We start from the raw sequence: 26,692 nt of genomic DNA, 5'->3' as shown, positions 1-26,692 counted from the left end.
TTGGCCAGTGATGCTACCAGTTCAAAATATACAGACATGAGCTTAAATAAAAACTTTGTAAAGAAGTAGGAATGTGTGTATGTTTAAGAACATAACAAACAATAAAGTTTTATGATAAAAATCACTGTGATGATAAACGCTTTTGCCTTCTATCTTAATAACTTGTATTAAAATAATAGATAGCCTAATTAAAATGGGAGTAGTTCTGGTTTGGGGGATGGGGACTAGGTAGATGGATAATGAGTGAAAAACCCCTCCAACGTAGTTTCAAATACATCCTGACACTGCCAACAAGTGGAAGATATTTAAGCCCACAACACATTATGGTAAGGAAAGAGGATGACACACTGATGGGGAGGAAACCCACACTGCAGCTATCAAGTAGCAGTGGCAGAGGCGTGAGTGCAGTCACAGCTCTGTGTGACTCTGGTGCCAGACTCTGACATGGTCACAGGCACTCACTGGTTGACTCACCCAGAAATAAGCAGTCTCACAGGCAGCTGATCAGCTCCTTTGTGTGGCTGAGGGAATCAGCATGCTACCTTGGCCCTCTGAACAACAGCATCCAAAATATTCTCCTCAAGTACAGGCTTCTGCTGCAGGGTTATGCTGATCAAAATGTTTTCATAAACAGATAATAAGAATAATGGGAGGACATGAACTTCCAGGCTAAAACATAGCTGGCACTTGGAAAGAGAGAAGGCAATGGTCAATGCCAAATGTAAGCCAGAGGTGAGATCTTTATCTTATAAAATTATTCACTGGACTGTGCATTGTTGGTGGTGTTTAACTGTTATTTTATGTTAAAGAAATCAGGCAGCAAATGAAATTCTCCTTTCTGGAATGTTGTCCTGAAATCTTTACTGCCCATAACTTTGTGTCTCTGTGTGTATGGCTCAGAAAGCTGACAACAGCTCTCCACTGGCAGCAACACCACTGCTGCTTCCATAAAACATCATGGAGTTAAATCAAGAATAAGTTCTTAGAGAAAGAAACCCTTGAGATTGTTTTATGAATGATTATGTTGTTTCTAGCCTTTTCTTCCATTTTCTGTCCCTGTCTTCATCCCAGATTATGGCTTTCCTGGTTAAGCAAAGGAGATGATGATGTGAAGAGTTAGTTGAAGTGATTTTTTTAATCACACAGCCTGAAAACTGGGCTTCAGTAACACATATGGAGGTGTCAGACTCCCTGAAGGGCATCAGAAACAAGGTTTATTAGGCAAATGAAATGTGTCTTCTGCTAGTCTTCACAGGGGCCTTGCTTGCAACTTCTGCCTAGATGTAACTCATGAGATATGCCTCAGCTGTCCCGAGAGCTGAAATACAAGGAAGAAAGAAAAATGTGCTGGAGATGAGCTTCCAGAAAGCTGAGTGAAATGCAGATTTGAGAGAGTATCTGGGACTGACAGGGGTGTTTGTGTTAGAAATGAAGTAATGTAGTAATTGGTGTGAGTAGCTGGTACAAAGATGTAAAGCCAAGGCAGATAACAAGAGACTCTGAAAGAAGAAAGAACATCTATTGGATACTCTTGCTGAACAACTGCAAAGGCATGGTGTGGTCTCTTACAGGAACTTGAAGAACCACTGCTACCCAGAAGAAGCCAATTACAAACCCAGAAGTCTCTGGTAGTGCTGGAGTATCTGGGACGGAGAGATGAACCACTGCAATGACCGCAGAACAGAGAACAGCCCTATTTATGTAGGGTCCAAACACTAAAACTTCCTTTTTTATAGAGATTTCTTCACATGAAGAAGTCTGATGCAGACTTGACAGCAGATGCATTGTAGAAGAGCAGCTCTGTGAAACTGGAGGCAAACCAAGCCACAGCTGGGTGCTTGTAACCATCTGTGGCTTTTTTTAAGCACAGGGGAGAAGTTGTTGGAGTCACCTGTCCCTCAGCAGGTGACCTTCCCAGCTGGCTGGTGTTGTCACAGGGAGTGCCTTCGAAACCTAAACTCTTGTTGGCAGGCTTCAAGCAGCTGTGGCCAGCCAGGAGAGCCGTGAGAAGTTTTCTTCCATAGTATTGTAAGCGGCCACCAAAATCTCTGGCCTCTCCTGGTGGAGATCAGCACTATCTCTGGGTGTCTGCAGGTGGAGGAGCTGGTGTATGGGTGGGAGCTTGCTTTATGCTCTCCAACCAAAAGCCTTGGGAAATCCCAGCCATTTATGCAGCTCTGGTGATTACAAGGATCCACTCCTGAGGCTTAGCAACTTATGGTGACCCACCTGGGAAGGCGCAAGCAAACATGGTCAGGTGGGGAGCCCAGGAGTCGGGGCAAAGTTGAGCTCTCAGCCTCTCTCCTGAGACGCCTGACGAAGGCAGACGTGGGACTGCCAGAGATGTGTGAGTCATAGCAACCTCTGAAAGGGAAAAGGTGAGCAGAAGGGAGGGAGGACAGCGTGTTTATACCTTGGGATCAGAGGCGTGTTGGGATCAGCCTCAGCTCTGGTGCGCTGCTAAAGGAGCTCCTTTTATTGGAGCACTTGGAGAGCCCTCTGGAGCCTCCAGCCTCCAGCATTGAGACTGTCTTTATAATTTGCCCCTATCAGTACAGTGGTATCTTCATCCCAAAAGTTAAGAAGGAATAATTGTGCACAGTATTTTTAAAGTCAGGCCCATCTCCAAACCCATTAGATAGCTCTGAAAGCTTTAGAGCGTGTCCCGTATCCTAAAAGTTGTAGGCAATGCATAAAATAAATACTTCACTAATGGGGTGCAGTTGGTAAAATGAATTTAACACTGAACACTGAAAAAGCTCAAAGTCCCCATGTGAGGGGAGCCAGAAAACTAGTTAACATACAGATTTCCAGAAAGAGAAGGAAATGTGTGTTTTGCCCACATGAACTGTGTGTTCAGCACAGTTATGTACAAACAGCTGGGATGAATGCAATGTGGAACTTCAATGTCATACTCACACCAGATTTACTAAAAGCATTCCTACAGACAGTAGGCATAGAAAATAAAAATAAGTCTACATAAGTTTATATACTCACAGGGAACAAATAATTGTTTTTTTCTTTTCTATCAAGAATGCACAAAGGAAAATAACAAAAATGCTTTTTGAATCTTTGCCGAAGTGCTGTTCCTTTTTAATTTCCTATCCCTTGCAAGGTGGTGTGCAGGTTCACCAGCAAAGAAAGCATTGGAAAAAAATCCCAGTTATCAGAACTGTTGTTTCTCTCATAGCTAAGTTCAAGGTCTTAATCAGCTTCTGAAGAAGGGCACTCTCAAAAGATCTTCCCAGGGATTTTGATTACAGGCTAGTGATGTGCTTACAGAAATGTGTAAAGATCATGTCAGGTTTTCAAAAGTTCTGTTCACCACCTGCAACTGTTCATTTGCTGCGTTTCCATTGCTGCATTTCTCTTTTCTCCACATTCAACAAGCAAGGCTGCCTTTGCCCAGATGATTTAGTTTGAAAATGGCTGTGCGAGTGTGTATTAAAAGCTTGCAAATTGTCTATGTTTCTGGAGATTTCTTTGTGTCTATGCAGTGCCCTCTGGGCTTCCAGGTTTTTCTTAAGTTCTTAGTGTGCTCATGTTTTATTGTGCTTACAATCACGATGAAGACAACAACTGCAGTTGTCAGGAAGGTTCAGAATATCAAACATACATTTTGAAACAATTCAGAACTCACCTGTGGGACGCTGGTGGTCTGTCAGCAGGGCCGGGAGCAGGCAGGTTGCACCCTCCTCCCTGCTCTGGAGATTGGTCAGCAAAAGCTTCACAAGATGGGTCCTCTTCATCTGACTGCCCCAGAAGTTCTGTGAAGACGAATCAGGATATGTTATCACACTTACTTCATCTGAAAGTACCAACCAAGCTGCCAACTGTTTGCCTTGGATGCCGGTAAGGACAACGGTGTCCTCTCTTGCAAGGGACCAAACTGAATGGAAACCCAGATGCTTCCACAGCTTTCACCCTTGGCTTTTCCCTTGAAAAGGAGGCCAAGGAGCCAATGACCAGCAACAAGAAACAGGTCTAAGAGTTTTTGAAAGACAGAGACTGTGTATTGGCTGTAGTTAGCAAGGAGGAAATGCCTTCTCTAAATTGTCAGCTACAGAAGGTCCAGCTGGCTGCTGCATGAGCATTTCCCTGATGCCATAGGGATCAAAGTCTTATCAACTGGACTAGTTCCTCAGAGGAGTAGGTGTAACTCCTTCCTTTAAAAATAAAGGCTCCCCTAGCTCTGTTCTAAAATATTTTGGTTCACAATCAAGACCTGAAGGCTTCAGTAGGTGAAGCATGGGCATCCAATTCACAAGTTCCAGTCTGAGCACTGTGGTAAAGGAAATGGTTTAAAAATATCTGAACTACTTAAAAATATAGAGGAGGAATCGCATATTCTGAGACTTAAATAAATAAAAAATTTAATCAAACCACAGGCTAGCAGAGTTTGGATTAAGGAAAAATAAAATCCTGTTACAGATAAAGACTTTAAAAAGATTTTTCTCAAAATCATAAGACCCTTTTGCATTTTTTCTCCTTCTAATCCTGTTCTTCTCCCCTTGTTCTCTGCCTTCTTGGATCCTGTGTAAGCTAATCTGCATAATACCCATGGTGGCACTGTGGGCAGTGGGGAGGATGTAACACCCTGCTCACGCTGTTGGTTTACATTTCATCTGGAGACCCAGAATGCTCGCTGGCTTAGGAGGGAAAATCTCCTCGTAAGCATCTCTGAACCTCTGAATCCAAAAAATCCAGCACCGTGGGATTGCTGTGGACTATTCCTACTCTTCATGACACCTAAATATTACTGGCATCTGTGGTGTGAGGGAGGGTGAAGTGTGGCAAGGTTTGGCTTTCCCAGGTAGATGATGCTGTTTGCGCTGCTGGTTCCCACCTGCGGAGCAATGTGGGAATGGCTGAAAATGGCCAACTCGGTCGAAGGCAGCGCACCTCAAACACACACACCACACTACAATAAATAAAGGTGCTAAACCAGCACTGGTGCAATTTCTCCTCTATCTTGAATAAAAAATCCAAAGAGAAATAAAAGCAGAGGAGAAAACAAATGTACGGGCAATGCTTTACATCTCAGAAACTCAAATCCAGGGAAGTAAGGGAGGTTTCTCTGGAGATCTCTTCCTGGAGCCTTGCAGAATGAGAAGCCAAGAGAAGGAGAGGAACAGTATTGAGAACTTATAAAGGTTTGTGAGAAGCTGCTTTTCATATCCATGAAGAGCTCTGGGAAAGGGCTTAGACAAAATTCCTGTTGATGGGAAAAAAAATAATTAGGCAAGATCCACTGCAGGTCTTGTGCCATAAACTTTGACACAGCTCTCACTGCTGTGCTCCCATCTGGAGATGAGTCTTTGGTCCTGAAGAGCCTCTCTCTTCACTTGGCCAGAGCTTGTGAAGGAACAGAATGTTAAATCTTTGAATTTGCAAAATGTCAAAGCTCAGATATATGGTGTGAGTCAAGCATCTGTAATTCATTTTTCTTTTCTCTTTTTTCCCTTTTTCCACTTAGTAACATCTAAGGCCTACACAACTTACCCCTTAAAGCTACAAATTTTCACCAAGATATGATGTCCATGACTTCTTCTGAGCCACCTCTCCTGAGGCTAACCCAGCTCCAAGGAGTGGGAACATTTCAGAACATAAAACCCTGAGAGATGATGAAAGGGAAGTGCGTATTGAGAAAAGAAACAAACCAGAATTGGGTCAGCTTTTTCTTGATCTCTTTCCATCACACGACTGATCTGTGTTTTCTTGTCTCTGCTGAGAACCAGTGATGAGTAAATCCCAGTTCTCACACCAATCACTTCAGTGTGACATGCACGTGCTCCAGGTGGTACCCAGCAGCTTTTTAATGTGGAGTGGGCTATAATTTGGATGTATAGAGTCCTTGTGTGCCATATTTCTAATATATGAATGCTATGAGCAATTAATTATAGCATGGCCAGTGACTCTGATATTTTATGCTGTGGATGTAGCACAGGCACACCTTAAATAATGCTACTGGATCCATGGGAGCCTCATGGAAAACAGAGCAGTCTCATCTGCAGGCACAAAACCAGGGGAAGATCAGGGTTCTTACCCACAGGAGTGTAAATAGATTTCTTTGCACTTTCATATCTAAAATAAATATCTTGAACTGACCTCAAGTTATGAGCATTGAACCTATCGTGGTCTGGGGATACAGCTGCAGTGTGGATGCCAGGACTGGTTAATAGCCACAAAACCATCAGATATGAGCTATAGAGTAAAGAAATAAATATTTTTGTTGTGGGACATGGATTCTGCTCCCCGTGAGAGGTACTAAAGCAGGAAGAACAAATGCACAAGGAACACTGTTTAAACAACACAGCTCTTCCCAAACTAGAGGCAACATACCCCACTTTCAATTAGAAAGGGAAGGACTTTGGCAACAATGCCACAGAGCTGGGAGAGGGTGGTGGTCCTCACATTTATCATGAGGGCTCTGGCTAGGATTTGGTGCTTGAGAGAGATCTGACTTTGCACTAGCACTGGAGAGATCATAAGTTTCACTTAAGATTTTATATTCAGCCAATCGCAGATATTCCTTTGCCTTATTGCATAATAAGGCTGTTTAAATTCTAAACTATTATTTGCTTAACATGCTAAGGTCTGGGGATTTCAATCTGAATTTGAATTTCAAAAATCTGAGAGTTGTTATTGTGCTAATGTTGTGGTTTCATCATTAAAGTAACTTATCAGATGTAATAATACAAACTTTTTGTGCTAAAATTATTTTAAAAAATCCCACTTGTCTTGATCAATATTGGGATCCCAACCATACAATGACACAATGCATATCTACATTTCCAGAATTCAGTGGTAACTGCTATTGCTACATCTCACACCTGTCTGAAAGAGCCAAATATCTTTCTTTACAAGTCCACTGAAAGTTCTCCTACGCCTTAATGAGCAGGATGCTCTCTAGGTAATGCTTGCAGGTGATGAGATATCACACCTTGCCTGCTCACACATCTGTCATTATTTAACCATATCTATTCTCTTTTGAATCTGTGTCTGCAAATCGGAAGCTGTTCCCATTCTCCAGGATCCTGCACTGGACTTTCAGGGATAAAAATGCATTTCAAAACGTGCAAATCCATGGTAAAACGAAAATCTCCTTTTAATATTGTTTGCAAAATTGACAGCTCTACTTAACAGCAGCCATTAAATTATTTACAAAGTAGCAGCTGCTCTTGTAGCAGCCTTTTTTGGGCGTGAAAAATAAACTGGTTGATAAGTGAGAGATAAGCCATTTGACTTCCTCTTTGTGTGCCTGGCATGGTGCTCAGAGCCAATTCTGTACAATCTGATGTTTACAGAGCAATCCTCGTACGACCTCCTTAGGCAACAGGGACACAAGAAGCCTTTAAAACGCTGAAGCAAGCATTTAATCAGAACTCTTCATGCTGATCTCTGAAAAATTCAATAAGTTCAAAAAATGTAGCTCCTTCTAAAGATAAAATATCATTCTCTTGCTTCAGGAATTGCAAATATATCCCAATGAACTCCCAGCGAACCACACAGACTTCAGCCACATGGCTGTTTTACTAAAAGAAAGAGAGGTAAAGAGTAACATTTTTCCAAGAGAAACAAATCTGAAGAAATGCAAATAGTTAATTCAAGTGAGTGCTATAAAACAGCAGAGTTAACTAACAATCACACTTCTTTTCTTTTAAGCTTTTAAACAAATTCAATTTTTTTTTTAGTTGAATAGCTAATTCTATGTAAATAAGTTCATATCCCCTCTTGTTAGGCAGTAACTCTTGGGGTTTTTTAGCTTTTTGTTTCTTTTTTTAATTTAAGTGGTTATTTTTACCTGTTGAATTCAAGCTCTCATGATTTTATGAGGCTTTAGGGATTTTTTTAAAGGCTAATAACTGCTGAAAAAGGCATGAGATTGAGCATGATTTCACACATTATCAAGTTGTGGTAGCTTAATGCTATCCCAAGTTTTCTCAAACTACATTAAGCTATTTTTGAAGCCACTGCATCAAATTCTCCTGGTATCAAATCAGTGGGAACTTCCATTGCTGATTTGAGCATGGTCAGCTCTTTTTTCTGGCTTTCTCCTGAAAACACCTTTCTAAATAAACATGTTCCAATAAAATTATTTCATTTCAAAATATTCTTGTAGGGAAACCACAGAGCTTTATTTGTGAGTGTAGAAAAATGTAACTCTAAACTTCTTTGCTTCTTGTGGGCTAGTTTTCCATGAATTTTCATTTTAGATTATTTTTGTGTTGCTTTGTAAATTCCCAAGGCTGAAATATTTGCATTTGACAAATACAAATTGGTAAAAATATTGGTTTTATAGTACTTCTAAAACTCATGGAGAACAGCTGTTACTGTTTAGAGAGCTGGATAAGATTATTCCTGAAATTAAATCTGAATATCTCACAGTTCTGTTGTTTAACATTTAGATGCCTGAGAAGATGAGGCACTTCAATCACTTCTAGTAGAATCAATCAATTTTTTTAGCATTTTGGGTTTTTTTTTTGTTTTTGTGGGGTTTTTTTGTTTGTTTGTTTGTTTTGTTCTTGGTTTTTTTTGTAGTGTAGACAGTTACACTTCACTTAGCAGTTTTCTGCAGCTCTCTGTGAAACCTGGTATTAAAACTTTCTGCAAATGGAAATGCTATCTTTACTACCATTGGCTGAGATTTCCATCTCTACTACTCATTTGCTCTAATCATACACAAAATTAAGCTAACCACTATACTGCCTGAATAGTTAATTTTATATCTCCCTGGAGACTAAAGTAGTCAGGTTTCTTAGGAACTACCCCAGCAGTGCCAATATTAATTATTTTTTTTTAAAAAAGGTGTGCCTTACAGGGTGACCCAGATGTGGTAGTACCAAGCCATGATGAGTCTCCAGCTGGAAGAGACTGAACAACCAAGGATTTGTTTCAATTCCAGGCTGTCTCACTTCAAAGGCTTGACTGGTGTCTCAGCAATAGAGATAGTGCACCTCTAGATGTTATCGGGGTTCCTAGCCCGTGTGAAGTTTGCCAGGCAATCCTGGCAATGGTGAGTTGTTCTCCCCTCCCTGTGGATGCCTGTGAACCAGCTGGAGTGCCAGGATGAGCAACCTAGGGCTGCTGCTGCTCAGCAATTACAGCAGGCACAGGAGGGAGGACAGTCCTGGTGACTAGGCAGTGTCTTTGTTTGGTAAGTGATGCTTTAGGCACGGTCTTTGTTTTTCATTTTTTGGTTCTTTTTTTTTTTTTTCCTTTTCTTCTTTTTTTTTTTTTTTTTTTAATTTTAGGTGACTCTGTAGAAATAGCTGCTCTAAAACAAAACTGTGGAAAAGCCGCTGACGAGCAGAGACATTCCCATTGTTTGGGGTGAAAGCTGCAGCAGTGGAAATGTGGGCGCGTGCTTCCGAGCATCCCAGCGAAAGCATTCAGGGAAGGTCTCATTATTCATAAGTGATGCTCCAGAGACTCCACATAGGCAAAAGCGCCTCTGGCATTGCAAGCCCCAACCCACAACGGGCAAAGCCGGCACTGCCGAACCTGCGTGTTCCTTCAGCTGCTCTCCGTGACGCCTGTGCATGGGGCACACCCTCTGCTTGGCACTTCCAGCTCAGGGACCCAGCTCCTCCACTCCTGGCTTCTTGCCCTTCAGGCATCCAGAGCAGGGAGAAGTGCCGGCCAGACCGGAGGCAGGTAGGCTCCAGGGAGAAGAAAACCATTTCAAGGGGTTAATTGAAAAAGACAAATCTGCAAACACGAGATGCAGAATGGGAGCCTGCAAATGAATGCTGCCAGCTGGAAGCTGGCCAAACTGATAAAGCAGAAAAGAAATTGAGGGTTAAATGTTTTGGATGCTGAAGGCTTGGAGTTCAAAGAGGAGCTCAAGGAAACTCCCAGCCACCAAGTCCATACAAAGAGGCTCTAGGCAAACACAAGCCTTCTGCCGGACAGCTTTATTCTAAACAGTTTCCAAAAGGCAGTGGTTCAAATGCATGATTAAGGGATATCCTTCAGCATCTGGGAGCTCTTTTACAAGGAAAGATGATGCCCACAGGTGAGCTATGGCTGAGGGGCAAAAGGAGTTGCTTTCCACAGGGAATAGGATGAGAAGTGCATCTGCCCACGTTGGCTTGGAAGAACAATGTGTAATTGTGGATGTATTTTCATTGCTTGGTAGAAAAGGCAGAAGGGAGCTGGTCCTCCAGGCCAGGAGGTGAGGGCAAGGCTGGAGGTCACTGCTTTCCCAGGAGTACTCTCCTGTCCACATCAGGAGTGGAATGCTGATGACAACCCATTTTCCACCAGTGATATAAAGACTGAATTACTGAAATAATAATTTTTGCCTAAACCCCAGGGAGAAAACACCTTGGATTTCCCCCCCCCCCCCCAAAAATCTGGTTTAGATCTGAATAGGCTACTCTTTCCCATGTGGTGGATTGGGAGCAGGAAAGCCGCCTTCTTCCGTTGGATCAGGAAGCTGGACTCAAAACAGAGGATGGGACAAGTGGTGATGCGTTTCTCTGATAAAACTCTCTGTGCCAGCCCCTTCTCTCGTGGTTTGGCGACAAGGACCCTGCGTTCCCCATATTGTCCTCCCTCCCCTGTGCAACCAGCCACCTTGGCACCTCAGAAAGCCTTTTTTTTTTTATAATCAGCTCCTAGTGCAGGAATTGTGTTTATGGATGGGTAAGTAGTATCCACACTTTTTGAGCAGGTGCATAACGATGCCATAGCATTGGAGCAAGGCTAGAGTTCAAGAGTTAGGTAATTGTATCTCCCTCAAAAAGGAATTGCCTCAGACCAGTTAATTTGTCAAGATAACGAATTGCAGCAATTCTCCTCATTTGGAGCTGGGCCACTAACACTGATCTGAACTGTATTTAAACTCTTGATGACAGAGACTGAAAAAGATATTGCAATACTGGAGGTACAGGTTCCTAAAGCAAAACTGCATCTACAGCTGGAGCTGAGAGGCAGCAAGGGCATGTGAGTACACATCCTGCATATCCCTTAGATATGAAGAAATTCCCTGGGGCACTGACTCTGGTGCCTGGGCAGGCAGAGTTCATCTTGAATCTTTGGGAGTGATTGAGGTCCAAAAAGGATAATGTAGTACCCATCAAGTCTGCTTCTGCAATATGAGATAGCACAAGGAGAATTTTTACCTCCCCCTTCCAAATTAAGAAACATACCCCAAAAAGACGCATTTGAAGTTTCTGAAAGCTTTCTGGTAGCAGCAATAAAAACCCCTCTGAAGGCCTGATGGTAGGATTCCCATGGCATTGTGTTCTGTCATGTATGTCAAGTATGGTTGCTGCCATATTTTTCTTTTCTGTGCCATAGCAGGCATGAACAAATTTGGAGGAGAAGAAAAGCAGAAGAAAGCTTCAGTGAAAATTCAGGCTTGGGCCAATGACTGTCCCATTTCTGATTAAAGTTAAGTTGACAGCATCAAGTAAAACAAAATGATGTATGTTCTTGTGCCAGACCTTCTCCTCTGGATGCCAGGAATTCCTTCCTCCACAAGAGAGACATGGACCAGAATAAATCCTGTACATTGACCCAGGGGAACTGAAAGGAATCTCTGACTCCTGCCTTACAATGGCACACCCTCTCCAAGAAAACAATGGATTGAAAACAAAATTGGTTGTTAACTCTGTGACTTTGTCTGTGCCTTAAAAAGCATCAACATGAGAAATTTGACAGATTATTTCAGAATATTTCTGCTCAATGGCCTACTTGAGAATGAAATTACTTTCCATCTTATTCAGAATAATCTCTCTCTACCTGTAAGTGGACTTAATTTAGAAAAGCAAAGTGGCTTTTATTTTGGAATAAGCGCATCCACAGGCAGAGTTCTTTCCAAATAGTTAATCTGGTCATTGCCACATGTAAACAATTTATGTAAACATAAATTGATGAGGATGGTAAAGAACTCATGAAGGTATGGCCTAGGACTCCTTACCCAATTTGCAAGCAGACCTATCTTCCTCAGGGCTATTATGGTGATCAACAGACCTTACAGAGAGCTAGGTTCAATTTAAACATAGTCATATGTTTGAAAAAGAAATGAGCTTTTGAAAACTGCTGTCCCCCAAGTTCTGAGTCTATTTTACTTTGGTTGATCCTCACTTTTAAATATCTGTCAAGTGGTAATCTAGGATTTAGTAGGTCTCAGAATTGCTGATTGCCCATGGGGTTGGATCTAAGGCGGGTAGGGGGTGGAGGTGAAGTGTGTGCAGCCTCTTTTGGAGCAGGCGAGTGGCTGCTAAAGGGTGACTTTACATTGCCTGCAGCTGCTTTCTTGGCTTTGGCTAAAGCAGGCAAGTCTTGCTGTGTGCAGACTGCAGAGAGCCTTAAATGCTAAGGTAGAAAATTGTGGCAAGAACAGATCTTTTCAAGGTGGGTTTTCATTTGTGCATCGTGTTGGGTGCTTATCTCTTTTTCTTTCCAAGACTTTTCTGCTGCTCAAGCGCTCCTGGGAGGGAAAGGACCACCTCAGATGGGAAATCTGGGCTAAGGCTGCTCTGACTGTGTTTGCCATGGCTTACATGTTTGTCCACACGGTGTGGCAGCAGCAAGAGCTATGTGGGAGATGCAAAGTGACCCAGATCAGCACTCCTAATTCCTGCAGCCATGCTACCTGTCCTGTGCAAGTGATGTGAACCAAATACCAGTCACATTAGAGACTGACCTTGTTTTCTTGGAGAAACCCGTGTAAAAATGGATATAACAACACTCTTGACACTTACCTCACAGGATGTTGTGAAGCTTAATTAAATGTGTGCAAAAGCATTTCGAGATCCTTAGATGAAAGAAGTTTTTATAAATGCAAATTATAATAATTACGGCTAGTAACCACCATCAACTACTGAAACAATTAATTCAGGTTGCCACAGGCCATCGCAACAACGTGTGCAAAGAGGAATCAGCCATTTAATGACATATATGTTGCGTGAGAACTCAAAGCCTTAAAAATACTGTAAAGAGGAAAAAACTAAACACTCAGGGCTTGCCTCTGAGGGTGCCATTGGTGGAAGTTTCCTTGACTGTTTCCATCACCTCCGTTTGCATTGTGATTTGTTCCCAAAAAGAGCCCACCTTAAAGATTGCATTGCTGGGATAATTTTATGTCCCTTTGATTTTTACATTTAACATTGGAAGAAAATTGAAAATTGACTGTAAATGCCTTGGCTCACAAAAATTTGGAAATACATGAATATAATTCTGGTTTTGGTTAATTCTCCCTTCACCTAGTCCCCCGCTCCCCACAAACACACTCCCCCCACCCTGCATCCCCAGCCCACTTAGAGCATCACAGAATAGACTTTGGCTACAGGGCATTATCCAGCTGACTTTCCAAGGGTGAAAACAAAAGCCAGGCAATCAAGATGTGTCTGGCCAAATACTTAAAGGCCCAGTGCACACATTTAGTTGACAGCTGACTGAAATCTGAACCATTTTGTTCAGCCTTTCTTGTTGCTTCAAAACTGATTTGGGCTTAAATAGCTAAAACCTACAGGTGTTTAAATGCCCTCCCTTGTCAGCAGAACAGCCTCATCAGATATGGTGTGAGGATGCAGTCAGACTGGAAGAGATCTCCAAAGACCCCACAGGTGAATCCCAAAGAGCAGTCTAGCCCACCTGTGGCCCTCAGGCTTATTTTGCTCGCCTTTAAAGATGAAAATTCAGAGAAGCAGGAGTTACTAAGCACCCAACTTACCAAAGCAATTAGGCTAAATGCACTGCAGCTAGAAATGTAAGCAATGCACTGAATTTAATTTGAGAATTCATGGATGTAAAACTGAAACCTTTAACATTTAACCTAGCAGCAAATTAAATCAGCTTTTTGACAAAATGAAAAATTCTATGCTATTGAAGTTTGAAAAGTGTGAAGCACACACCTATTAAAAGGAGGGTTTTTTCCTTTTTCTTTTAATGAAGAAAAACTTGGGACCAGTTAGTTGCCTAGTCCAAATAATGAAAAAATGGGAATACTACCTGTAAATAGAGCCCAATTTATAAAACATCATTGCTTTCTAACCTCTGCCAGACTAATGTATTTGTAGTCAGTGGGTTTCACAGAAAAAAAAAAGTAACTCATGCTGGAAGGTTGTGTGGACTAAACTTACTCTGATATCAACAAGCTTAATGTGTACCAAAACTGAAAATTCTTACATGTTTTTTTTTCAGTCACCTTAAAAGTCCTGACTTTAGGATACTAAGCTGGTAATTCTCAGGTAAGTTTTCATAAAATGAGGGCCAAGTTTTTATGGGGTCTGTGTGTGTCTCTGCATAGAAAATCAGCAACACTGATGCAATGCATAGAAACATGCTACACAGCTGGTACCAACATGTTGTTTTAAACCTGCAAACCCTCAAACTTTATTGTGATGTGTACATATGCAAACTCTGTGCTTGTGCACACACACACACACACAGACACACACAGACACACAGACACACACACACACACACACACATATATTTACATACCCACACAGGATATGCATAAGGGCATCCTGGAATCTGGAATCATAGAATATCCTGTTGCTAAGCTCTCTTAATGACACTTCTACAATGCTCTGCTCAATGTCTCTTAGCTAAATCCTATAATATAAGACAAAATTTGGATGCATTTTCTAAATGCACATCAAGGCACTAGGACATAAAAGGAGTTGGGGTATGAGCACGCCTTGTTTTACCCATCTCCAGAGTGCCCTGACCAACATTTTACACTTTACCAGAAAGTTGTGGCTGAAAAGGCACTGAAGCAGATACAGGGGCAGGCCTCCCTGGTATTTGCATCCTGTCACTCACCTGCTGCAGTGCTTTGCTGCACAGACTTGCTGATAACCACCAGCGCATTCTGTGGTTTGGGTGCCCAAAGGCTTCAGAAGCTGATGTGACCCTACTGGCATGGAAAACCCCAACTGATGGGTTGATACTTTCCTTCCCACCCTTCCCACTAGAAGAGACTGATTTAGAGGAAAACAGCTTTGGAAAGGGGACATGCTACACTTCATGTGCCCTGTTGTAGGGGAAATGCAACTTTGCAGGAACAGTGGGTTTTTCATTCCCAAGCTGCTTCTTCCACTCTCTGGGAAGATCTTCACCTGGCTGATATCCTTCAGTTACAAGAGTGGCAGGAATACCAGAGTGGTTTTACCTTTTTAAAACCTCACAGAGGTAGTTTACACTATACATTGCCTCCTGCAAACACCAGTACTTTCTTCCTGCCTATATAAATAAACTGTGTCAGCAGGAGCAGCGGCTGTGGACACTACTTGGGAAGCTCAAAGCCCTGGAGGGAGCTGTGGACAGTTCCTGGCATTGCTTGTGCTTCTGAAGGTAACCAAAAAGGAAAGTCCATGGGAAGCAAAGCAAAAAACCTGATGCCTTGATGCCAGGGGAAAAAAGTCCCCATGGCTCCTGCTGGTGTCTCCTCACCACCTCATTTCATTCCCTTTCTCGCTCCTCTTTTCACTGAAGTAGACAACAGGAGTTTGGAGATTAGTTTCTGTCTAAAAAAGATGCTCACCTCTTTGGGAAAAAAAAAATTGTAAGGGAAGGTAGTTAACCTACATTGCATTCTCTGATATCTGTTAAATACAGCATTGCTTGTCAGCCACTCCTTTCATCACTTAAAGAGCATTTTGTATCCATGGGAAGCAATTAATGTTCAATGGGACAAAAATGCCCTTAAAAAGGCATATATCCACCTTCCTGCATTGCAGCACTGATCTTTTTCCTTCCTTACATGCCACCACCAATCCTTCTCACAGAGATGTGCATCATCCAGAGATGTTTACTTGTACCTGGCTGTTCCTGTGCCCTTTTAGTCCTTCCTTACAGCCTGACTCTGCTCTCTCTGCCTCTTCTCTGACTTCAGGTAGAAACCCTTCCCTATGTTTTCTGGCACATTTTTGGACTGGTTTAGGCTGCAGTTGGGAACTCAGCCCATTGCAGGGAGGATCCTGGCACCAGGATACTTTCTGATCTGTAAAGAGTTGCTTGAAGCAACACTCACTGTGTAAGAACAGTGCTCAGTGTAAAGCAGGCTTACAGCCCTCTGCTGCTTTCAGGTCTATTTGACTAATGGTATTGCTTCAAAACCAACAAAATTACCTTTGGGCTCACCTAAACCAGCTGAGGCAGTGCCATGTAAGCAGCTTGTGCCTGGCCCTTGAGGCTCTTATGCCTCCCCTGGGACCCCAATGCAGCAGGGGGACAAGCAGCCACAGTGGCCTGTGCTGGGGTTTTAAAAACTGCTTGCTTAGCTGGCTTTTCGTCTGTTCCCTTTGTACCACAAACAAGAAGAAGAAGAACCTGATCTGAAACCACATGTGAAAATAAGGATCTCCTCCATTTATATTTCTGGAGTCAAAATAGATGTGTTATACAGCAGGGCCTTTCGAGCCCCACAACAGCATCGATATAAAGGTTTAATCACTGCTATTTAAAATAATACAAAGCAAAGGTGAGTTAGGATGCCAGTAAATTAGAGCAGAGGAGAGAGCTTTCTAGGCAAGCTGAGTGGCATAAGCAGAGGGAGAACATCATCGTGGCAACTCTTAACATGAAAATGGTCAAGGATTACTTCATGGTCTTGCAATAGCAGATGGTTGGAGACATTTAATCAGGCATCTTTTCTGTTCCTAAAGCCTATAATTATCTGTTATAAGGACAACATCAAACTGGCACACGAGTTTTTCATTTCCCATCCCCAAATCGAAGGGGGGCATGGCTACCAAATTTTGGAAAGCTTTGCTCTCATGAAGAGACCTGCAACTGCCCAACTTGGGGAATTATAGCAGAGGTGGTACCTGAGTATTCTTGTCCTGGCTAGGATTACCCTGGGCTGTGCAGTGAATGCTCAGAGCTAACCCCTCCTGTGCCATGGAGTTACTAGAAATCTGTAAGGAGGTAAAAGAAAGGCCAGCTTGCTCAGATGCTTACCACAGAAGCATGGTGCTACTTGAGATTTAACCTATGAGAATAAAGAAAAACAACACCAAATTTAAGCCATGCTCAGAACCTGTTCCCTTTCAAAACAGAAAAGGTGAAGGCAAAGCTGAATCCCAATGATCTTCTGGCACATCAGATTCTCTGATCCTGGTGAAGGCCAAGCTGTTTAACCATTATGTTAACCTGATCAAAATCTGATTAAAGGTGAAAACATTTGCATTTCCAAACATAAGGCAAAAAAAGAGGCTATCCAATGAATACTTAATGTATTCTGAATGCTGCTACTGGAGAATAGTTTATAAATTAATTTTCTTCTAAAAATACTTCCCCCCACCCCAAAACCCTGATTTTTATTTTAAAACTTTTAAAACTCCCAAACAACCAAAAACTGTTTGCTACATTTTGGGAAGTGTCTGAAACTTTGTTTAAAAAAAAATTCATCTTCATAGTATACGCAATGTATTTTACTATTTCTTCATCATGCATACTGCTGATACACCAAAAAATGGCACTATTCCTGAAAAAAAAAAATTCCTTAAAAAGTTTTTTATTCTTCTCTTTGGAATGAGTGGACTTCAAGTTGAAATTTCTAATACAGTATTTTAAACAACTTGTGAAGAACTTGTCTATAAGCATCAATATTGTCAGGCTTCAACTCACAAGTAATTTAACATTTGCACTGGGCAAAGCAGTTTACCTCCTGCTGACTGCAAATTACTGATAATATTGACTGTTTCTTTTGCCCCAAAATAGGGTGAGATCAGTGTGTGCAGAACCTCGTCTCCTGATTTTGTAAATATTAGTCTTCTTTGACAACTGCAGCACAGGGAACCTGAGACATGCTGAATGAAATGCAGACAGACTTATCTGTTAGTAAATAATTTCAATTAGGTGATGGAAAAACACCGAAAATAAAATGTTTATTGCTTTCTTCGGTCTTTCCTTCCCCTCGGTTTCACACTGTATTTTCCCTGAGTGGACAATGAGAAGTTTAGGATGGGGGTGGTATCCCTACACACCCCAGCCTAGCCTTTGTGTACCATGGTTGTTGTCACACTGACACCTAATGGCAAACACGAACGAGAGGATTACAGCTGATTTCCCACGGGTGTGCTTTCACCCTCTGTGGCAAAAATTACAGAAAACAAGCCAGCTTAGGAAATGGACTTCACCTGGCTGTGTGGTCAGCTGGAGGGAGGTGACAGCGAGGGGACCTGGCATGAGATGGGGCTGAAAGGATGGGCAGCCTGCCACAGAGAGGTCACACAGTCTCCAAAGGAAAGGAAAACCATCCAAGGCTAAAATGAGGAGGCCAGAGTCATCCAGCGGGTTGGTGGTGGTTGTAAAGGTCTAACTACATCCAGTTCTTTAACTGCTGTCTTGTTTCTAATCCCAACAAGTGGACAGCAAAACTCTCAAACACACACAGGAATAGGTTGGGGCAGTACAGTTGATAATAATATATGAAAATAAGGCACTGACTAAAGCCTGTGCTTCCTTCATGACTGTTTGAGGAAACCAGGAATTTTTTGGGAATGTTTGACTCTTAAAATTCTGTTTATTACAGTGATCAGTGTAGTGTCAACTCTTCGCTTACAAATCTGAGGCAATGGCAGCACAGTGAACAGGGTGATCTGGGCTCACATGGCAGCAGAGGGTGCCCATACAGGCTCCAAATTTGCCTTCATGAACTAAACATTTTGCCTTTTGGTGGCTAAAAGCAAGGGCCTAAGGTAAGCACTCTGTAGCCCTTTTCTTTGGCCACAGTGCATCCTATGCAGTAAAATAAGTAATTAACTGTAGGCATCATCTTGCATCTGGTTGATAAGAGTTTGTGTTATTTAAGCAGAGGTGTGGTGAAATTTCACAGTGAACTTCAGACATGGTTTAGGACTAGGTTCCAAGTCCTTCAGTCAGAGGGTAAGCTCATGTAAGGCTCCTGATGGCTCACCAGCACCTACCAAATAATGTAAAAAACACATCCTGGGATTATTTTGCAAGGTGTCTGGGATGGCCCCAGAATCTCCTCTTCATCTGGTGCACTTTATGTGTTTTTGGAGGTCTCCAGGGGGGATTTTAGCAACAAGAACATTAGCAAGAGAAAGCACTAAATTCAGCAGAGGTAAATGAGTAACCATAGAAAGACCTAGCAGGAGTTTCATTAAGCAAAAAAATGATCTAGTTGTTATGTTATGTTATGTTATGTTATGTTATGTTATGTTATGTTATGTTAATGTTAAATTTTTGAAAAAACATAGAGAAGCCATGCTTAGGTTTTTAACACAAAACTACAGGAAAGAATACTGACTTCCATGTTCCTTTAAAATTTTTTAAACTATCAGTTAAGTGGTTAATCCATGGAATCCAATTTATGTGAGAGCCCTACCCTAACTTTTTACTGATGTTGTGGTGTCCCTGGGCTGGGAGGGCAGGAGGCAGAAATCAAGCAGCTGTTGCAGTTTTGATTATCATGAAGATGAAAAGGTGGGACACCGGCAGTGTGACTGCAGTAAGTGACTAATTAAAGTGAACACCATACATGCTTGTAAGCTATCATTAATTATATCTTTCCATCGTATTAAAATATTTTGCCATTTCATAATATCAACATTGCAGAGATAACCAACTGCCTCACAATCTGTTTTTAAGACTGAATTTATAGTTTGAAATCTAGTACAGATTCAGGACTTTTGGTGTCTTGAATGCTGTGAAAAATATTATTGAATGGCAGGTATTATTCATGCATGAGTTGGGGACTTGCAGAAGTTTCATGGCACTGAGATTTAAAGTGAAAAGAAGTGTCAGTGCAGACTAACTGTCAGGAAGGATATTTAGGGGAAAATACTTCAAATAGTTGAAATTAAATTCAGAGAGATGCTCTGAAAATGCTGAGGAAAGAAAAAAGTCATCAGTTCTGGATGTACTTACTGCCTTGTTCTAGGCACTGCAGACCACTTTTGTACCAATGGTTTTTCTTAAACAACTTCCTTCGTTTCATCTTCTGGCCAAGGTTGACACTTTAGAAAGTGCATGACTGAGAAGAGCAGTGGATGCAAAGCTCACCCTTGGGCCCCACTGAGCTCTTCACTATGGATTTCACCAGCTGTGTCCTGATAAGAATGTTCCAGTCCTGAGACGGGATTTTAAGAGGGAACTTGGTTTTGTTAGGCTGGAAGCACTCAACAAGAACCAACATCAGGTTGTCAAACACCCTAACACCTGTGGTGAGAATTTTTCAGGGGTGAGCTCCTCAAGCAGTCTCTTGTGTAGGAGTCTTTGGAGGAAAACAGCCCCAACCTCTGTTTTTGCCGTTGGCAATTTCACAGTATTCCCACATAAGGACCTGTGGTGTGCCTGGGGAGTGCAGTGAAAGAGGAGAAAATAAATAAATTGTCCTTCAATGTTCTCGTTTGTTTGTTTGATCTAACACCACATGTGTGAGGGTTCTCACATTTACAAGAGTCGCTCCTTCTGAGCACAGGGATCTTCAGCTTTCCCCTGATGTTATTGACTATGCTCTGCCTGATCACTACTTCCAAAACTCACCTGCACAGGGAATACTTGGAGATCATTCTTTGGCAGGTCATTCTAAAAAGCCTTAACGCTGAGAGACTACAACCCACCACTAAATTGCCACCTCACATCAGCCCACCATCGCACCTCTTTTCCCATCCCTCTGCTGTCATGCAACTGATGTGATGAATTACAGCCTGTCACATCACGTTACATTACGCAGAGCAAACAGGACAAAACACATACCAACTGCCATGCAAATATGTGTTTGCCAACGCTTTTCAGCGCGCAGAAATGCAACCGGCGAGTTCCCCGTCGGAAAGCGAGAGGCTGAGGGACGGCTCCAGGGTGTGTGAGACAAACATGCCCCTGACACACCGTGAGCACACAGATCCACAGCTCCCAGCCAGCTGCAGCAGTTATGAAAGCACCTCCTCCCTGTGATTACTTTTTTTGTGCTTTCAGAAAAAAAAAAAAGAAAAGAAAAAAAAAAAAGGCAGCGGTGGCTTCTTGTGATGTCATGAGGCAAAATACAAATACGTAATAATTCCTCTGGCTTGTGTTCAGATTTGGAGCTATTTTCGTGACTGGCCAGATTTTGGCTGTGTATGTGTAAATATAACACCCACTTATGTACACACACACACGTGCATACTATGAGATGTGTGAATATATACTACATATATATTATGTGGCTTTTAACTGCAGTCTTTTAGACCACATGTGGGCCTTTTGAAGCTAATGGGAGATTTACCAGGGGCTTTTTCACAGAGCTGTAGGCAAGAGTGGAATCCAGAACACATGAATATTATACTATTATGATACAGTATAAATAATCTAGTTTGACCTACAGTGAATTAGAGGCTATTAAATTTCATCCAGAAAAACATGTGTTTGACTAATGCATAAATTGTATTTGGCTAAGACCTATTTCCCAGAAAGGTATTCATTCAGTCTTCATGCAAAGACACTTTCCATGCATCAATTTCTTTGATAGTTTGTTTCAACAGTTATTTTAACTATGTGTGCCTTCTATTTAAATTTACTACAGTCTATGCACTGAAGTCAGTGATGAGAAGCCAAATTCCTACTTAAATTCCTAGCTACAATGTCAACAGCTTGAGTACTGACTTGCTTCTCTTCACTTCAATGCCATGCCATGGGCATCCCTCCGAGATCCTTTATACTGAACTATTCTTCATCATGTTACATCCTCCCCCAAGGTGTAGCTCTGTGAATTCCTTTCACTTTTAAAACTTCCTTCTTGATCTGTTGCCACCGAAAATATGTTGTTTACTTGGTAATTAGTGTCATCTATTCACTGTGGTCTGTGTGCATTAACTTGGCTAGGGGTTATAGGGATAAGATGGAATTATACTGAGGAGATGTGAGTGACCTCACATGCCTTGCAATATCCTAATTATCAGTACAATGAAACCGTATCAGATACAGACAACTCCTTTCAATTTTCAGAATTTGGAAATAATGTAATTTATTTTTTATTTTTGATTTTTTATAAACCAGTCATAGTATGTGGCTTTAGGTACAAAAATTGGAAGCCCCTAAAACTGGCAAAAAAATAGTTAATCTATGATTTGTGGTAAGACTTTTTTCATAATCAATAGGGCATAATTTTACTGCTGGCAGACATTACAAAATATGAGGATCATTAAAATACGAAGGAGAAAGTGTCTTCATTTTGGGCATATAGTTGTGCTTTTTAAATCAGTTCTGTAGTGGGCAAAAATATGTCACTATAAAGAAGGAAAAAAAAAATGGAAGGCCATGACAATTCTAAAGCTTGACACAAAACTATAAATCTCTTTCAAGTGAAGATACGCAGATCTTTGTGGAGACCTCTGCAGCTAAGCAAACCAACTAGCCTTTGATGTACTTATAATTATTAGGGGCTGAGGATTATGTCTTTAGGCAAAGCTGTCTAGCAGTGGGAAGGTATAGATCAAAACTGACATCATGACACAAGCAAGAGGAGAGGTGAGGTGAGGTGGAGCCAAAAATAGCTTGGCATTACTGTAGACTTCAAGTAAAACAAACCACTCCACTTCTTGAAAAGAACACAAGGAGGGGAGCAGTAAGTGCCTGTAACCCTCAAGAGAGTAAAATCCTCAGTACCAGCTGGAAATTTAAATATAGGATGCAATGCCATGAGGGTTGGCTGCTGCCTCCTCCTCTTGAAGCCACTCTACACCAAGTAGAGTGTCCTTCCAAACCAGGTCTTTGCAGATGGCAGCAGTCCTGGTCATACCAGCCCTACTCATGAGATTGTTGCTTGCTACAGTCCCCATCCAAAGCTCCCTGAAGATGGCAGAAATCCTTCCATTGTGTTTAATGGGCTCTGTGTCAAATGCTGTGTGTGGCTTGATATGTTCAAGAGAACAGTTAAATAATTTCAAATTACTATGGATCTTCAAAGACACTCATCTTGGGTGGCTCAAAATTAAAAAGGTGCTTGTGGAAACTAATTTCTTGCCATAGGTGAACTGCCAATCATACTTACAAAGCATTTTTCATTAAAAATGTTTTTCTGGCTCTCTGGGGATAAAGTCACATTATTAGAAAAATAAAATCTAAGGGTTTGATTCCTGAGGTTTTGATTGACTTAAAATGAAAACAGAAATAAATAAATAGGAGATCTAACACTTACACTGAAGGGGGCAGACTCTAAAAAACTGGAGCATGAATAGGTGTCACCTGAGTCTTCCCAGATCACAGTTCACCGGTGTCTGGGACAATACCTTTGAAGCATGCTGTAAATATGTTACACAGTGAAATAAAAGTCATTAAATAAAGACCAAGATTCTCTTGAAACTTGATAGATGACAAGAGAAAGCTGCACGTGCCAAGGAAGAGCAGGAAATGAAGAAGGCTTTGCCATCAGTGTCAGAAAGGGTACGTGAGGGTGAGGAAGAATATCACTTGAGAGATGAAAGGAGTCATTATGGATCAGAGGAGAAGGAAATGTTACTAACTAGGCTAATGCAAGGCCAGAGAAGGTTAAAAACACAGGGAGACAATTCTAAACATGGTCTTGAAATGCAAGCAGGCTCCCCAGGACTGTCAGGAAGAGGGGAAGATCTGAGTAAATGATAAGTGATTTGGAGGTAGCAGACTGTAATGCAAGATCAGACTGGTATCTCAGACAAAATACCATAGGATGTGTCATTATTAATTATCACAAAGAACATGTAAGCTGTTCAATATAAAACACTACCACAGAACTAAGATAAAATTAATTAATTCTCCACTTAGGGTTCAAAACTGGTGATGTTCCTTGCCGGTAAGGTGAAAAATTTAGGGTCTCTACATTTTAAATGTCATTTTACAAACACTGTGGGAAATTAGACTTCAGTCTCTGTGAGAACTGATAAGATTCCCTATCTCGCAAACTGTATGGAATACTTCCAGAAATATTTTAAGATTCTATTTTAAATGGAAAAACCTCAAGCGCTTTCATGAGACATTAGTGAACCACCAAAATGTTAGTCAGTCCCATCTAGCATTTCAGAACAATGCAATTATCTGAACATCAGTGTTTTTGTTAAGATACCTCTGTTAGAAATGTTGCCTAAACATTAGTTACTAATATTCTGAAATTCTAAGTAGAAATACAAGGTTTCCCAATTTGCCTTTCAACTATGCAGCAGTTATCTGTCTTGTCACAACATGAATCCCTTTTGGGTGAAAGCTGTTGATTTGAAGGTTAAAATCACCTTGCTAGGCCCTAATGTAATTTGTTGGAAGTTGGCCTTGGGAAACTTTCTGACACTGCCTACATATGCTCCTTGTTGGATATTCATTGAGCAATGATGTCTGAAGGGCTGAGTTCTTCACTTCCATGATCATTATTAGCTATGGCATTTCTTAACAGGCTCTGCCATGTCAGTTCTTTGCAGCTCAGGTTTTACATTAGCAACCCACACTTTACAGCACCAAGCAGACTCACTCTCCCACCACAGACAATACTCTTCCAGAATAGCATATGCCAGGTTGTGCTCATAAACAAAATTTATTAGTAACCTACATATATGCCAATATTGAATAAATTATTTATTCTCTCTTTTAATCAAGTGAAATGAGGTGCACAGCATACATTTTAGGCAAGGCTAAATGAGAACTCCCTGACCTCATTAAGGAACTTGTGGATCTACTACAGAAATTATTCAACAGAAAATCTTTGGAAGAAGAAACCACAGGATCCACAGCCAGTGGTCTGTTGATCAAATAAGAGTGGGGAAAGAGGAGATGGCTAATGCCATTTCTGAGATGTACAGTACCATTACTTCAATCTTCTCATCCCTAAGTATGCATTTTCACAGGCTGTCAAACATAAAATCTTATCAGAATACTTATCCTCAGAAAATTTTAATCAGATGAACAAAATATATGATTCTCCCAAAACCATATTCACCTGACACTTCATCTTGCTCAGCAATATTCTCACCAAACTACTGTGCTCTGGAGGTCTGTTTTCACCAGATGCCCACAGACATCCTTAGCTTTGAAGGTGCCTTCTTCAAAACAGTGTCCAGCAAACTGCAATCACATGATAATGAACTAAGAAGAGCCAAAATTCAGGAAATCTTAAAAAAATCAACCTATTTTTAGTTTTATCTTGATACAAATAGTGACATAATATATGTGAGGAATCTACCCATACAGGACTCTGGATGATGTCTATAAATTTTAGATGAAATTATATTGTCATCCTACATTATTTGAAGGAGCTTGAAACTTTTCCTGAAAGTCAGAGTTTGAAATACATTATGCTTGAAGTGCACCCTGTACACAGAAATATCTTGACAAATTATATCTGGGGCAAGATGGAGCCTCTCAAAGGCTTGGGAATCAGCCAGAAGCACTGACTCATCTTATTTGCAAGCAGTGCTGATCTGAGGTTTGGGGATGGGCTAGCTCAGGAAATTTCTTCAGATGTTGACATATGAAAATGGTTCACTTTATATATATATATTTTTAAGAAATAAGCTATAGAGGTGTCTAGTATAAGCTCAATAGCACTGGTTGCACCTTGCTGCCTCTCTTTGCTTAGGTTACTGTCTTCCTGTAAAAGCCTGAAGTGGCTGTTCAAGAACTTTGGGGAGAAGTGTGACCATTGGTGAACTGAATGGATGCAAGCTCCAGAGAGCAGGGACCAGCTGAAGAGGACTTGGTTTGGGAAGAGGTCAAGGGACACAGACTTGTTTGAAACTGCATTTTAAAACAATCTGGCTCAGGCATGATTTTTTCTCCCCCTCTCAAAGTATTAGAAAAATACAGCAATTTACATATGAAGCACTTATCATCTTTTGTTTTCATTGGGTCCACAAAGTTCATACCTCATGTCAACTTTTTTGCCGATGACAGTTTATGAAAGAAAAGCATCATTAGAAGGGACGTTGGAATAAAGTATAACAAAACAAAACCTGTGGCTGAGATTTCACATGTTTAAGGTGAGATTGAATCTGCAGCAAAACAAACTCATGGGAGATTCCTGTTTATTTTCATATAAAATGAATTGGATGCAAATTCATTACTGTTTAGAGAATGAATCTCAGTGACAGTTTGTCCCTGGGGGCATTGAAAAGTATTTAAAATCATCCTGATAGTTAATTATTCAGCATAAGTCTTTATCATATAAAATGACTTTAATAATTTATGCTAATGGGGCATTGTAGACGTAACTGTAGGACTGGTCTGGAGGAGGGGAAGACTGTGTGCCTACACATTTATAGCTGAATTGTAGTTACACATGTGTGGCATTTGATATGCAAGGAAGGCAACTGTGGTCACCTCAGTTCTTTTCCCTACCCCTCTCCCTGCATGTTCAGCTACAATGCTACAAAAGGCTCTCATTAAATTTACAAATAGCCCAGAAATCTAGTAATCATGGTAGTTTGCAAGGAATTAAATGAAGATACAAATTAGAGTTTGAATTTTCTGGATTAAGTGTCAGGGAACAGACAATGATCAGATGCAAGTCCTGGGTATCTCAGTTATATTTGGTGCAGCACATAAATACCTAGGAAGTAAGAGAAGAGAAGGCAAGGGAGATGTAATTGGCACACAAGTGCCAGTAAGGGATGACCTAAACAGGTGTCCTTTTTTTTGAACTCTAGTGGTGAAAGGGCTTGCCCAAAAGCCCAGTTATGGTGGAAAAATAGCTTTATGTGACTTGAGCATGAAAATGAAAGACCCTGAAGAAAAGAGTTCAGGAGAGGCACTGCTTACT

The 26,692-nt window shown here is 41.2% G+C and overlaps 1 protein-coding gene across 2 annotated transcripts in view; it reads right to left on the bottom strand.

Annotated features, from left to right (window-relative positions):
* Nucleotides 1–26,692, bottom strand: part of WDPCP (WD repeat containing planar cell polarity effector) — a 145,357-nt gene that overhangs the window by 11,483 nt on the left and 107,182 nt on the right. For both annotated transcript variants that reach the window (XM_088053196.1, XM_088053195.1), the window contains one exon: nucleotides 3,641–3,767. In XM_088053196.1, the coding sequence (XP_087909322.1) occupies nucleotides 3,641–3,767 (127 nt within the window). The remainder of the gene's footprint in view (nucleotides 1–3,640; nucleotides 3,768–26,692) is intronic.

Source organism: Pseudopodoces humilis, chromosome 3 (genome assembly GCF_049639895.1).
Source record: "Pseudopodoces humilis isolate 2021_Gansu_Grassland_sample_001 chromosome 3, ASM4963989v1, whole genome shotgun sequence".
NCBI lineage: Eukaryota > Metazoa > Chordata > Aves > Passeriformes > Paridae > Pseudopodoces > Pseudopodoces humilis.
Note: the sequence above shows the minus strand (reverse complement) of the source record. Positions and strands in the feature narration are given on the sequence as shown.